The 15,421-nt window shown below is 47.7% G+C and overlaps 1 protein-coding gene across 1 annotated transcript in view; it reads right to left on the reverse strand.

Moving 5' to 3' along the window:
- STAT1 (signal transducer and activator of transcription 1) overlaps positions 1-15,421 on the reverse strand; it is a 37,537-nt gene that overhangs the window by 13,546 nt on the left and 8,570 nt on the right. The window contains exons 5-16 of the mRNA XM_004701499.2: positions 14,235-14,324; positions 12,610-12,688; positions 11,541-11,632; positions 11,170-11,321; positions 10,101-10,259; positions 9,216-9,308; positions 8,238-8,297; positions 5,389-5,418; positions 5,204-5,297; positions 4,055-4,096; positions 1,209-1,292; positions 691-789 (exon numbers count right to left, since the gene is read on the reverse strand). Coding sequence (XP_004701556.1) covers positions 691-789; positions 1,209-1,292; positions 4,055-4,096; positions 5,204-5,297; positions 5,389-5,418; positions 8,238-8,297; positions 9,216-9,308; positions 10,101-10,259; positions 11,170-11,321; positions 11,541-11,632; positions 12,610-12,688; positions 14,235-14,324 — 1,074 coding nt within the window. The remainder of the gene's footprint in view (positions 1-690; positions 790-1,208; positions 1,293-4,054; positions 4,097-5,203; positions 5,298-5,388; positions 5,419-8,237; positions 8,298-9,215; positions 9,309-10,100; positions 10,260-11,169; positions 11,322-11,540; positions 11,633-12,609; positions 12,689-14,234; positions 14,325-15,421) is intronic.

The raw sequence follows: 15,421 nt of genomic DNA on the forward strand, positions 1-15,421 counted from the left end.
GGAGTCGATTAAGAGTCAGTGACATGCTACAGGACAGAGTGGAGCCTCCCTGAGGACTTTCCAGCCTGCAATCCTTTATGGGCATATAAAGCCTCAACTCTCTCCCCTGGAGCAGCTGGTGGGTTTGAACTGCTGGCCTTGTAGTTAGCAGCCCAAGGACTAACCACTGCATCACCAGGGATCCTGCTTTTCACAATAGGGGAAGAGAAGTCATTAATTTGAAGTGGCATGTTGATAGGTTTAGTTAGGTTCTAAGAATTGAACATGTTTGTTTAGTAGATGTGCTCTTTTTTTTAAATGACACAATAAAAGTTAAGTGAGACCATTGATCGCCTGGACTTATCATACAAACCCCAAAATCTACTGCCACCGAGTCACTTCTGACAGTGAACCTTATGTTTGTCGGCCATACATCTTTATGGATCCAGACAGCCTCACGTTCTCCTGCAACGAGGCAGGAGGGTTGAACTGTGGACCTTGAAGTTAGCAGTCCAAAAGTTGCCTAAAGGAAAATACAAACTCTTCTCTCTTAGCATGCACACATGTTGAATGTCTCCAGAACTCCTCAAGACATTAGCAGTGCCCCAAGAGTTTTGTCACTTATTCCGAACAGTGGCCCTCCAGACACGTGGGGGCTGGAACAGGGTCCCTCTGGTTAATTCAACATGAAAGCAGATGTGTTCTGTGTACCCTGGGTTCCGCCACCAGCATGTTGTACCACAGGATGGAGGCCCAGCCACTCGGGAGCTGGCTGACGTTGGAGATCACCACAATGGGCAGCGAGGTCGTCTGAAAAAGGACAGAGACATGACCTGCAGACAACTGCTTCACTTCAAAACTAAGCAGGAGCTTGCTCGTGGAGTTGCAGGTGCTTCATACTTGAAAACGAAAAGTGCAGCATTACATGCGTTCGTTCACAGTGCAGTTTCTCAGGAACGTTCCTTTGTGTCAAATCAACAAGCGCTATTGGCTAATAAAATATGTTCACACAGGCTAGCTCCTCTGGAGCATTTTAGTGTATGGCGTCTGAAGGCTAAATCAGTTCTTAGCTTCCTGAACTATTATGTTAATGTAAAGATAGTAGTTCCTTAAAAGATCACCTGCTTTTAGCCACTTAGTAAAGATCACTGAAGCAAAATTTGGGGAAAAACATGTACATAGCAGTTGGAAATCAATAAAATTTACTTCTGGATTATGGTAAGTCTTACCTCGAGGTCGATTACTAAGCCCGGCTGGCACAACTGGGTCTCAAAGCTGAGGGAGTGAAGCTCCTCCGTCACAATGAAAGGGCCCTTCAAACAGAAAAGTACAAGGGAAGGAGATAATTCACTAGCTGACGCGCCACTTTCCAAAGCCTAATAAACACTTGTGAGAGCTTGTAGAGATCCTGCATGCGCTCCGCCAGCTCAGAAGACTCCAGTTTGTAAGAATCAATCCAAGACTAAGTCCCTGCATAGCACAGATGAGAGTTAATGTGATTAACTGACAGAAAGGCCGGAGGCTCACATCCACCAGAGGCACCTGAGAAGAAAGCCTTGCTCATCTTCTTCGGAGGAAAACAAACAAACAAACAAACAAACAAAAAACAGTCACTGAAGCCCTCCCCAGAGCACAGCTCTACTCTCTCATGTGAGGTTGTCAAGAGTCAAAATCAATTCCACGGCCACTGGTAGCCCGTCCCCAGCGATAACTATAGGTATGCGTTGCTTAAGTAAGGTGACCAGATGTCCCGATTTTTAACAATTTTTCCTGCGTCCCGCGGCATTTTTAAAAAGTCCCGATTTTTTGAAAGAATGTACAACAAGCTAGGGTATATGGTTTTCGGCTGCCATGTGGCTATTTCACCAGGATATGAGCTTTATCAATGGTGTCCCCCGCTTTACCAATTTTAAAATCAGGTCACCTTATTTAAGTCGCTTAATGTCCATTCTCCATTCAAGTAACGTCAGGTGGTATGATTCAGTGCTCCTATTAAGTTATTTAGTTCTCTTAAGACTTAAGAGACAGCAATTCTCCTTTTGTTTATTATTTTCCCTCAGTCATATAAAACCCTGAAGCCAGACTCCGACAGCACTGGACCACCACGGGTTGGGTACAGGCAGGTGGGGAGGCTCTGGGTGCTGGCTCTTGGGCTTTGTGAGCATTTAGGGAGGATTCAAGCCAGACTGCTCCTGCAGCTCTGCTTGGGAGGGTGGAGCAGCAGGTGGAGTGGGCCTCACTCTGCTCCCTCCCCGCTGTCTTCCTTTAACTCTGCTCCCACCCTGCTGCTGCTAGAGCCTGTTCCTCAGGCCTCCGCCCCAGGCTCAGTAAGATTTGGATATAGCAGTCATACAATGCCCAGAGCACACAGCATCCTGTTTCAGACTGCATTGTGGGTGATGCACACACACACTGCAAATATCTCAGTGTACCGTGAGAGTAAGATGAGTGGACTCATAGCAAAAAGACATGGGGGTTAGCAGTGTTTAATGGGGTCTCTCCTGGCTAAGACTCCTAGGTGGTGGAGTGGTTCCCACTGGGCCGCAATCCACATGGTCTGCTGTTCCAAACCTCTAGCAGCTCACAGGAGAAAGATAGCACTTTCTACTCCCGTAAACAGTTACAGTCTCGGAAACCACAGGGGGTTACTATGAGTCAGCACTGACGTGATGGCAGCGGGTCTGGTTTTTTGGAGGCTCCTTTGCCCTCGCTTCTTCCATCTGTCTGCCCACACCCACCGAGGCACGGGTGGTGGACTTCACCCAGACAGGGATTTCAGCACTACAGCAGTCATTCCCTGTCCCCCAAGTACCAAGCCCATGGCCACTGCGTGTCTTCATACAGTGCCTCTCTAGGGCAGAGGACTGCTCCCGCAGGTTTCCAGGGTCAGACTGCCACCGCGTCCTTCCCCACTCTCGGCCAGAGGGGTGGCCTCACACAGGCTCAGTGGACTAGAGCACCTTCGTTCAGAAATGCCATGGTTGTCAGTGAGCCTTCAAGCACATGGTCTCCTGTCGGCATCATCACCCTCAGGGCGACGGTGGGGCAGTGGCTGTCTGTTTGTGGGGAAGACACTCAGTCCCGGGGAGGTCACCAAAGTAGTTAGGGGGCAAACCCGAGCTAGAAAGCAGGTGGCAGCAACCTAGGTTTCCTCTGAAGTTGTGCCCCGCACACACTTCCTTTCTTAACACTTCACCAACACAGAAACCTCGGAGCTCACACTCACCGCCATCAAGCTGATGCCGACCCATAGCAACTGGATAGGACAAGATAGAGCTGACCCAGTGAGTGTCTGAGACTGTAACTGTGTACAGGAGTCCAAAGCCCCACCTGCCTTTCTCCCGGGAGCAGCTGTTGGTTTCAAACTGCAGACCTTTGGGTCCGCACCCCAGCATGTAACCAGGGCTCCAAGTTCACAGAGAGTACCATTCCTATGAAAAGGACCAGGTTCGAAAAAGGAGGAAAGAAGAAACCACTAAGGTGGAAGACTTAGCCCATAAAGCTCTGAACCGTGCAGGTGGGGTTGATGGAGTCACACAACACAACACAGTCTCTGCTTCAAGTCCATTCCCGTGGACGGCGACTCCTGTGTGACAGAGTCCAACTGCTCCACCGGGCTTTCGTGGCTGCCATCTTTGTGGCAGTGGATTGCTAGGTCTTGGATCGAGCAGTTTCACTGGGTGGGTAAGAACTGCCAACATTTAGGTTAGTAGCTGAGTGCCAATTAGCCAGCGTGGGCAGTAATTCCTCGTGTGCCCTTAGCTAAATTCTGGAATGCCCTGTGAACCCACTGCTTCGCCTGCAGAGCATAAGGAATGCCAACCCACCCTAGCGATCCCCCGGAGCTGTGAAAGCGTCGAGTGCGCGTGCATGTGCATGACTGGATGGTGACCACAGAGCAGCATGTGCACCCGCACTGCTGCCACAGACATGCATGAGCCCGCAACGCTCTGCTTCTCCCCCCTGCTGGAGCTGACCCCTCTGTAAGGTGTCCCCAGCCACCATCAGGGACGTTACCCCCCCCCCACTGGACACATCTGCTGGGCCAGGGTCCTTTCCCAAGGTGGAGTCTCACCTCATTTGATCTGGTGCCAGCGTTTTTCTGCTCTTTCAGTTGCTGTAAAACAAGAAACTATCTCAGTAAATGGCATCTTAACAGTCCGCATTGCTATTTTCGTTTACAAATCAGATCAAAGCCAGAACAAAGCACGCCTGAGATAAATCAGATGGACTAACGCAGAAGTGATCCCTCCCACTGCCCACCATGAGGGGTAGGGACAGCCAGGCGGGTATCCTACCCCCTGCCCCTTACGGTCCTTCCCTGAATACTCCCTCTCTCCCCTTCCTTCACTGTTTTCTGCTGGCCCGGGCTCTGGACCCTGCTCTCCCTCCCTCCCCTCTTCAGTCTGCCAGCTGAGGTCGTGGAACTCCAGACCCAACTAAGGGTGCCCTCAAAAGGACATCAGTCCCCCAGGAGTGTAGGGAGGTACACAGTGCAGCTGTGGACTGCCCCAGAAGCCCTACATTACACCTGGCTTCTTAGCTGTGATGACTGTGTACCCATAAGATGGTCTCCCATGGAGAAGGGTGGCCTGAATCCAACGTGGGTTCAGGGCCCTGGCAGAGCACTGGGCTCAGCACCAAACACATCCAGAGGAGGACTGGAGCACCTGTTCTCAGGGAGGTGGGCAAGCTGGTGCCCACTCAACCATCCTATTGTTCCTAGTCAACGGTGCCTACGTCTCCCTAGACAAAGGGGCAATAGGCAGCAGCACAGGCAGTGGCATGAGGGGGGGGGGAGGGCATTGGAGGGAAGAATGTGAAGAAGGGAGCTGAGGAGAGAATCTTGGGGCACAATCATATTTGGGAGTGGGAATGGTCAGAGACGTGGGAACAGTGACCTTGGAGAAAACTGCAAGTCTAGTGTGGCCTTTGAGACTATAGAAGCAGCAACTGCAGATTACTGACGTGCAAATCTCTAAGTAATCTATTTATGGAGACAGCCGCATCCAAAATGGAGTGTTTCCTAGAACGAGCCTGGGAGGAAGTGGAGTGAAGAGGGGACCACGGTCCCTCAACCTCGCGGTGTGAGAAACCACCAGACGCAGACGAGAGAGTCTTCTGTGCCATCTGTGCCACAAAGGGCCCGCCTGTGCCTACCACAGCTGGCAGAAGGGCCTAACCAGCAAAGACAACAGGCAGGCGGGGAGTATGGTCTCCTTACCAAGTGGCGGAATTCTGCTGCCAGACTTCCATTGGTGGACTCTTCCATGTTCATCACTTTCGTATGTGTGCCCAAAATGTTGAACTTCCTAAAACTGTACAATACGGGGTAGAAATACTTAAAGGGCATTGAACTATTAAACAAAGAAATAAATAAGGACATAAGATATAAAGTAGACCACCTACCCCTTTACTGTATTTTTCTCATTCACATCTCTGGAAAAAAAACAAAACAGAAAAAAATATGTAGATACCCAAACCAACAATCTACTACCGTCAAGTAAATTCTGACCCTAGGAACTCCCAGTACACAGTTGTACTGTGCCTTCTGAGTCTCAAACGATAGATCTTTACAGGAGGAGATAGTCTCACCTTTCTCCAGAAGAGCGGCTGGGAGGTCTGAACTGCTGACCTTGTAGTTAGCAGCCCAATTTGTAAACCACTAGACCAGTGGAGTGCTTGCTCTCATATATATACATAATTTAAAATAAGCTTTAATTATTTATATATGTACATATAATATGAAAGATAATTGCAAAATAACTTGCACCTGTGGGTTTTTGGCCCCTTTCAGTTAATCACTCCCCACCCCGTTACCCAGTACTAGCTCTGCCTGGTACTCTGAAGCAAATAAAGGACCCGGGTCATTCATTTCTCATCTGTACAGTGTGCCACCAGCATCTACCTACCTGACAGGATGTGGTGAGGAGTGCAACATTTAGTGTGGACAAAGAGCAGAGTAAGCCCTCACTACATGTAAGCTTGTTGCTGCCATTTATTGAGCATTTACTCAGTGTCCGCATAGGCTAAGCACTCAACAGAGAGTTGCTTCTGAACTCAAGAAACTGTAGTTGTTGATTCTTTGTGGAAACTAGCACCCTTTCATAATTAGAGGCTGAAAAAGATTGAGAGGCTTTGCATCTTATATAAATTCAGCAATTACTTTTCTGTGTTCTGATAAAATAGTGTATCTACTACTAGTAGTGGTGTAGGTGCGGACTAGAAATGTAGCAGCTCACTCACAATTAAACGAGTGGGCAAATCACTTAAAATGGGAAAAGCAGCAAAAAAGAGGAATACCCTCCATGAGCTAGCTCAACACAGTGGCTGCAACAACGGGCGCAATAAGGGTGAGGCTGGCACAGGACTGGGCAGTGTCCCTGGTGCTGTGCAGAGGGCCACTGAATTGGAATTGACTTGACGGCACCTAACAACAGTAATTTAAATAGGTAAAGGAGTAAGCTAGTCCAGTTGGAAGTTCAATGTTTTGTGAATGATGATCACTACTGCCTAGGAGAATCATTTGTTTTTCCCTGTTGGAAACAGAAACAATTTAGAAAAAACTGATATGAAGTTGCATCATCAGAGCCGAGAAGGAATATCAGCCCTGGTACCATGCAGAAAAGACAAGGAGCATAAAGAGGGGTGGAGCTGAGTAGAGTGGTGAACTACAGATGGCTGAGGAATCATTGTGGCCACCGCCCTTCAAGGGGTGGACTGTACATCCCTATCCCTTGAATTTGGGCTGGACTTGATTTGCTTATACTAATAGGTGTTGGGGGTGATGCCGTAAAAGGGCTGAATCTGGGCCCCAAGTGATGCCTTACACTCTGCCACTCTCACCCTCTTGGAATATCACCACCTTATAAAAAGGTGAGCCCTCAGATAAGCCTCCCAGACATATAACAAGGCCAGGTGACACCACCCAGCTCATAGACCAGCAGATCCTCCAACGACCCACAGAATGTGAACAATAGTCAATTTTTTTGAATTTAAGACAGTACGTTTTAGAGTGGTGTGTGATATAGCAAAAGCTAACTGATCACAGAAAGCAACGACCGCAGGGGAGACAGATGAAGTTCCCGACTGTACTTCAAGGAAACGTATTCTTTATAGGAGTAGGAAAGACGAAAGTCAGAGGACAGTGATTTGGAGGCTCATAGGTGGTGTCTTAGACTGGCCCGGCTGGTAGGTTCCCACAAGCCTAGAAAAGAATGACATGTACCCAGAGCAGGGAAGAGGCCATCCTGCTCTGAGGCTAATGCATGCCCAGGTCGAGGGTCTAAGGGCAAAATGGGAAGGGTCTGGTTCATTTGGAGCCCTGTGAGATACTGCCCACTCCTGGGTCCCCGTGGCCCAGAAGAGCTAAGGGTACCTGCAGCTTCCCAAAGATACGGCACACAGCTTCCCCAAATGCCACCAGCTTTGCTCAGAAGCAACCTCAGACTCTGCACAGAATCAGGGAGGCTGGCAGAGCTTCAACCTTGCGTGTGATTAAGGGGTGGCCTGGGGCAAAGACGGCGCTGATATAAACACCCCACTGCTTACTGGAAGGGTGGCAGCACAGATCTGCCCAGGGGCTCCGCAGGGACAGGGTCTGGTGACCTCGCTCGAGTCAGCCGCTGGAAGGAACACCCTATAGAATGGAGCTCGCCTCAGACTCAAGGCGGGTCAGTCCGACTTGGAAAGGATTGGACAACACTGGTTTGTTTGTTTTTCTCCCTAGGAAAAGTTCAAGCTCACTACCAACAACTCAATGTGACTCATAGCTCATAGCCACTATTTACGACAGGGTAGAACTGCCCCAGTAGTTTTCCAGACAGTTAACTCTTTATGGCAGTAAAGTCTCATCTTTCTCTGTGGTGCAGCTGGTGGTTTTGAACTGCTGACCTTGCGGTTAGCAGCCCAACACAGAACTACGATGCCAGCAGGTCTCCCCACTCCAAGAAAAGAGGACACTGGATGATTCCATAAAATGCACATATTTCTTCATTCACTGAAAGTCTGTAAAGACACTGGAAGGTTGACAACAGCTTTGAGTCCCCAGTATGCAGAAAAGGAGGGCCCACGTCGGTCAGCTGGGATTGTTTGAACCGGCCTCTGCTCACCCACAGCAGCATCATGACCCTGGGCTCAGCACCCAGGGCCCGAGCTTTGCAAACTGCCTCCCAGTAAAGCCCAGGGGGCCACCTGCTGGGCAGCTGGCCCCCTGGGCTTTAATAGCATTGGCACTTTAACATTTATCTTTAACTTACTTATCAAATAAGACTTTGACTTTTAAATTATAGTTCAGCTCCTGTAATTTCACCAGCAGTCTAGAAGGCAAAATAAATAAAAGTCATTACATTTAAAAAGTAGCAATTACAACTTACTTATTCTGTCATTTCCCTATGTGTGGACTTCTAGGTGTCCCTCCTCCTTGTCCTTACTTTTAGTTATTGCAAACAATGCACGTCTTTCTTGGCATCTTTTTAAAAGTATATGTTTTTAGGATATATTCCTACTTGTCACATGGCTGGGTCAAAACTGTGATATTAAGTCTGATAAGTGCCACTGATGTAAGACAAGACAAAATAATAATAATTTATAAATTACCAAGGGTTTGTGAGGGAGGGGGTGGGGAGGGAGTGGAAAAAATGAAGAGTTGATACTAAGGGCTCAAGTAGAAAGAAAATGTTTTGAGAATGATGATGGCATCAAATGTGCCTGACACGATGGACGGATGGTGATAAGAGTTGTATGAGCCCCCAATAAAATGATTAAACAAACAAACAACAAACACCACTGATTTGTAGCTGCACTTAAACCTGGGCGGGTTCTGTGCCCCTACAGAACCTTGCCAATGGGGCGTGAATCAAGATTTCCCCTTTTTGCCAACGGGATGGGTGAAAAATAGTGAACATTGCTTTTTACTAACATTGTATCTAATATGTGGTTAAAAAAACCAAAACACCCACTGCCATGGAGTCAGGGCAAGAACTCAGGCTCAAGAGGGGATGAGGCTGCTGGGAACTTTCCTCTTGGACACAGACATTTCTTCAACTTTTTACACCGAACGCGTATTGCTTTTACAATTAGGGAAAACACCTGATGTGCAAATGTGCACGCATTTCGTTTTGAGTATAAGTAAGACTTCGTGTTAAAGTGACTAGTGAGGAAAGTACCCTACAGCACAAGACCATTTGCAAAAGGAACTCCGGGGGGTGCAGCTAAGAGCCAGAGCCAGGAGTTACCTCAACTTGACGGTGAACTGGACACCCGTCTTCAGGACCAGTGGCCTCTGTGGATGGGTTGGCATGCAAGGTTGTCTTTCCACCACAAACGAGCTGTGAATACCCAGCAAATTGTAGCCAAATTAGCATTCCCATAACAGAGGCAGCAAAATAATTTTACATTCCTTTAAAAAGATAGGAGTGAGAGGCCACGACCTAAGAAGTGAATCTGACGCATCCTCACAAGGTGCATGCTTTCTAGTTGGCCAGTGACACTGCCCCAGGTCTCATTGGCATTTGGTGAAAACAGAGGTTGTCATAACCTGTGATATTCTTCCAAAACGAAAACCCATCACTCGATTATGTTCATATGAAAACCTGTATTAAGACTCAGATTTACTCTAAAAAACCCAAGTAAATGTCCCCAAATATTTATTAATGTAACAGGCACACAGTCCTGTGGGGAGAGTAGATAGAGAAAGGGAGCCAGGGGCGTTTTCACTGGGTCAAGTGACTAGGTCATTGTAAATGCTCCTGGCCCACCCGGTGACGCAGCTTTATCTACCAAGCACGTGCAGGATGCCCACAGAAGGCGGAGCAGCATGGCAGGTCCTGCTAAGGGAACAGTGTGACCGAGAGGGACAACAAGGCTCTGTCCTCCAGGACCGCCCAACTCTCAACAAAGATGGCACAAATTCACACACACTGGAGCCCAAGAGCCAGAATAATGGGAGCCGTTTTGGGAATGATAGGCATAATAGGGAACACAAGGCTGGATTTCTGGGGACACGTCACTTTGCACTAAAATGTCCATGAGGTACTGAACCCTTTTAAGTGATCCGAATCACCATGCACTCCTCTGGGTCTCCCCGCCACAAAAGGCACTGAGCAGGCCCGGTCCACTACCTCTGAATGAGCTGCTGGAACAGAGTGAAGGTGCGGTCTCCCAAGACCTGTTTGTTTTTTGTGATGGGGTCCTGCTCGTAGGTATACTTCTGCTCCAATTCCTCAAGCTTCTTGAGCTGCTGACGGACCTGCTGCAGGCTCTCCGCTACGATGGTGAACCTGGGAAGGAAAGAAACACAGGTGTCTCAGTTACAAATGCCCCAAAGCAACCTGAACCTCAGAGAACCAAAGTCAATGGTCCCAGAAGCCAACAAGAGGCTAGAGGCAACACATAGCACGTGCCATTGCTCGCCGCACTGCACAGAGATGCAGGAAGGGGGGTGGGGGTGGGAGGGCAGCCTAGAGAGGTCCCCAGCATCAAGGAGCTGAGCTACCCAGGGAGGAACAAAAGTAACGTGGACAGAACAGCTCCAGCCCAGGCCAGACAGCCTCTGCGTATCCTCAGGGGAGACAGCTGCACACAGGTGCTTCTAGGCAGTCTGGGACTGCCATAGGCCTCTAAGGATAACTGGTCCCTGGGTGGCACAGAGGAACCCTGGTAGCATAATGATTACCCGTTGGGCTGCTAACGTCAAGGTCAGCAGTTTGAAACCACCAGCTGGTCCATGGGAGAAAAAGGGGCTTTCTACTCCCATAAGTATTTATAGTCATGGAAACTCACAGGGGGAGTCTACCCTGTCCTGCAGGGTCATCACGACTTGACAGCAGTGAATTTGGTTTTGGCTTTTTGAGTGGTGCAGGTTTGCATTTGACCGGTAAAGTAAAGGTTGGACATTCAACCCACCAGTTGCTCTGTGGTAGAATAATGAGGCTGTATGGTCCCTTAAAGATTTCATCTCAGAACCCTTAGGGAGCAGTTTTACTCTGTGCCACAGGGTGTTATGGTTGGAACTGACTTGCCGACAGTGGGTTGGGTTTGGTTTTGGTTCCAAGTGAGCATTTTAGGGTGAGAACCAGCTGGACTACGTTCTGAGTTGACCCAACTGGGGCTGGCACAGCTCGAATGTGTACTTCACACGTTCCCGTGGCTTGCCCACAGCTACCAGTTTTCTACTTTGGAGACTCTTACCAGTTCTGCAGCTGGTCAAGGCAGGCATTGGGTGGCCCCCCAATACAGGCACTCTGCTGCCTCCGCTTCCACTCCACAAGCTCATCATTAATCAGGGCATTCTGGGTAAGCTCAGTAATATTCAATAGTTCTATTATTTTATGAACTACTTCCTAAAAGATGAGGAAGACACAAAAGAAAATCAATTCCCTTTTTAACCACTAAACATCTTTTGAAATATTTTTTTTCAAGTACAGCAAATACCTTTCCATTCTCAACTGGTGCTCTAAACCAAGTAACAGTAATTTCATTTTCTCCTATTCCAAACTGTAAGTCCATTACTTACAATTCTATTAAAAAGTAACATGTTAATCCAAAAAGTGCATCGCTACCTTTCTCTTACTGTCAAGCATTAAGAACATCTTCTGCAGTAACATCTGTTCTTGTTTCTGTTCATTCTTTGCCACACTGTTGGTTTCATGCTCTGCGGTGAGAGAGAGCAGACACACATAAATGTAAGAGAAGACAGACCCACCTAAAATCAAGACTCACATCGATTTAAGAGAACGGTGGTGCAAATAACAGGAAAGCTATCTGGCAATAGACCAACATTTAGTTGCCTTCCATCTTTATTGAACAAAGCAAGAAAAGTGGGGGAGAGGGGAGGGAAGCCCTACGTATAAAATGTCATTTTCAATGACCCAGGTCAATTGGGAACAGTACTGTGCCTGGCAATTTTCAGAATTAGTGACAAGATGTCTGAGTATAAGTGACAAGATTCTAAACCTCAGATAGAATTCTGCAGAGCGTACCTGTAGCTTTGAAGAAGTAGACAATCAAGAAGCAGTAGTTTGGGATTCTTTTTCTCTCCCTCCTTTGCTACCCACATCACACTGACACTGTCACCGTGGTGTCCTCTAAAATGACTCCCAGGGTGGCAGCAGTACCCACACATTCTACACAACCCACGCACGTTTCGGTGACTGCCCGTGGCAATATTGCTGTCATGAAGACTCAGCGACAAAGAAACACACGGGAAGCACTGTAAACCATGCGAGAAAATGCAAGCTTAGCTGTGGAGACGGTTACAGGAAGGAACTTCAGGTACCGGTAACCCACACCCCTGCTAAGGGGTGGGCACAATAAATAAATAACCACTCCACCAGTGGTAGTTGAGATGGTGAAGGCTTAGGATGCGTGGTAACAGTGGCAGATTGGTAGGAATGCTGCTAAGTGGCCTATGATGCCCAGGATCAAACCCTGCCCCCACAAACAAAACCAGAACAGAGAACTTTCTGGTCCAGGAGGTCAGTAGTGTCTAGGCTGAGAAAACCTGGCCTGGGTCATCACAGGGTGACACAGTCATCAAACGCTTGGCAAATATGGAGTACTCGTCGCTGGTATCTACCACAGACAAGAAACACAACACTCTGTGAGTGCTGCTTCCCTTATAAAGCTTACCTCTGTTCTGCAAGGTCTTGCATTTGAAATCATACTCATCTTGTAAATCTTCTAAGGTCTTGATTTCATGCTCTATACACTACAAACACAGACATATATGTATTTTCGACTGATCAGTTTCCAAAGACTTATGGGACAGATTGGTGCTTTTATATCAAAACCAACCCTGGACCCTAGACTTGGCTCCAGCTCAGAGCAATTCTAGAGGACAGAGAACACCAGTCCCCTGGGGTTTCCAAGGCCGAATCCTTCAGTGAAAGCACCCTCCACATCTCCCCAAGAAGCAGGGGGGTTTGAACCACCAACCTTACAGTTTCCAGCTAAGTGCTTAACCACTGTGCCACCAGAGCTCCTCTTGCTTTTATCCCACCCACCCATTACCATTGAGACGACGTTGACACATCATGACCCTATATAGGGTTCCTGAGGCCATCAATCTACTGGAACAACCAATAAAACCTCACTAAGTGGATTCCGACTCATAGTGACCCCATAGGATAGAGTAGAATTGTCTCTAGGCTGTATATCTTTACTAGTGTAGAGAACCTCATCTTTCTCCAGCAGAGCGGCTGGTATGTTTGAACTGCAGACCTTGTAGTTAGCAGCTCAATGTGTAGCCACCAGGGCTCCTGATAAATTATTAAGCAAACTCAAACTCACTGCCATTCAGTCAATTCTGACTCATGGGGACTCTATAGGACAGGGTAGAACTTCCCTTGCAGGCTTCTGAGATTAACTATTTACAGGAATAGAAAGCCTCATCTTTCTCTGATGGAGCGGCTGGTGTTTTTGAACTGCCAACCTCCAGGTTAGCAGCCCAACATATAACCACTATGCTTCCAGGGGTCCGTTAATGATTATTAATACCCTCTAACTTGCTCAAATGTATTTCAGCCTGGACAATACATTGTATGTTCCCTCCATAAACAGGCCTCACTTGCTTAGGATCGGCTCACATTTCTCCACATCCTTCTCTGGATTTTCATGGCCATTGATTTATACTTTAGTGAATCTTTCCTGGAGGCAGAAGTGGATTTTCTCTAAAGAATCTAGAGTTTTAAAAGATGGTTTCTGGAGCACAAAGCCAATGTCATGGCAGTGGGACTCAGACGCAGCAGGACCATGCTGCTCAGCGGGAAGGCCTCTCCCACAGACACAGGCGCCGTGGGAAGCAGAGCTCCTCTTGCTGTCCCACGACAACCGCCACCACCGGTGCTAGAGTAACTGCTGACACCACCCATTACCTCACATGTCTCATCACACCATTACGGAGGCTGTGCTTTAATCAGAAACATTATGCACACCCTGATTCGACAGACAGACCTATGAGGGCTGTTCTATGCGGCAACATCTATTTCACTGGTTGAGGGAGCAAAGTCAACCATGTGATCTTATAAGGAAGAATATAAGGTCACTGAATGTTGTAACCAGCGCCATAAAAAATGTCTGGTTATTGGTTTTTACTGTTTATTGATGGCCAGGAGCTTCAGCAAAACTTTTCTCAATTACTTAAAAGTCTTAAAAGAGGAAAATCGGTGGTAAGGTTTGCACTTGGGCAATTTAACGCTCTTTCCTCCCAATAAAAAGCTACCAGGTAAAGATCCATGTAGCCCCCTGATACTCACCATCACTTTGTCCTTCACGTTTCTGACTTTGCTGTCAAGCTCCTTCTGTTTGTCCAGCATCACAGCGCTCTGAATACTCCCTGACTGAGACTGCAACAGGAAGGGCAAGGTTAACAGTCATCGTCTCCGGCATGTTTCCTCCCTGGTGACCCTCCAAAGTCAAGTCTGTTCCCAGTGCCCACCCTCCTCCCAGACCTTCTAGCCCTCACGGCTGGTTTCCCATATGAGTGTCAGCAAGAGGGGCTGGGTGTCTGAGGTCTGGAAAATGCTGATGAGCTGTTAAAAAGGCTACAGAAAGACTAGGCTCAGTTCATGCCTAAGACAAACAAAATATTGCTAGAAATTTCCATTCATTTGCACATCAGCATACTACCACATAGGAATTTCCTTCAGGGTTTCTCAACTTCTGTACAGAGGACCACTCATAATTTATTAACCCTGTACAGATTAGTCTTTCGGTCCTTATAAAGCAAAGTATGATCCCAGACCAGTGACATCTTACTACCTAAGAACTTACTGGAAATGCAGAAATTCAGGTTCTAATCTGACAAGTGGATCAGAACTCCCATTTTAACATGATTCCAGGTGATTCCTCTGAACATTGAAAAGCACTGCCATAAAGGACTTCTACGGCTATTGCTACCGACTCAGTACGATCTCTCCTTCTAGTGGTCTCCTTCCCATCTGCCTCAGCTCCGTAAACACCCACTGGCTTAGGTCACAAACCCTTCTTCACCCGCTCCCCTCCTAGAACCTCCATTATAAGCTCTGTTGGCACTGGGTCCAAAATATAACCCAAATCCATTCACTTCTTCCCACCTCCACTGATTCTGAGTGCACGGTTCTACGTCCTTTCCTTAGAGCCCTGCAGTCCTCCGTTTCCATTCCTCCAATCCCGCTCGAGCACTTTGAGAGTCTGTCCCAACCCTAAGCTCAGGAAACAAGTCCCCCTCCCACCCCCGTCATACCTTTACTACCCATTTTAATCAACTTAAACCAAAAGCATTGTTTCAAGTTCATTTTGACTCAGGGCAATCCCAGGTGCTGCACAGGGTCGTCATGCCTGTAACCTTTACAGAAACACATCACCAGGCTTCTTCATGGTTGGAGCTACTAGTGTGTGTAGAAACACATCACCAGGCTTCTTCATGGATGGAGCTACTGGGGTGGTGGTGGTGGTGGCAGCG

This window comes from Echinops telfairi, unplaced genomic scaffold (assembly GCF_000313985.2).
Source record: "Echinops telfairi isolate 266 unplaced genomic scaffold, ASM31398v2 ScPeMD7_3;HRSCAF=10, whole genome shotgun sequence".
Classification (NCBI taxonomy): Eukaryota; Metazoa; Chordata; class Mammalia; order Afrosoricida; family Tenrecidae; genus Echinops; species Echinops telfairi.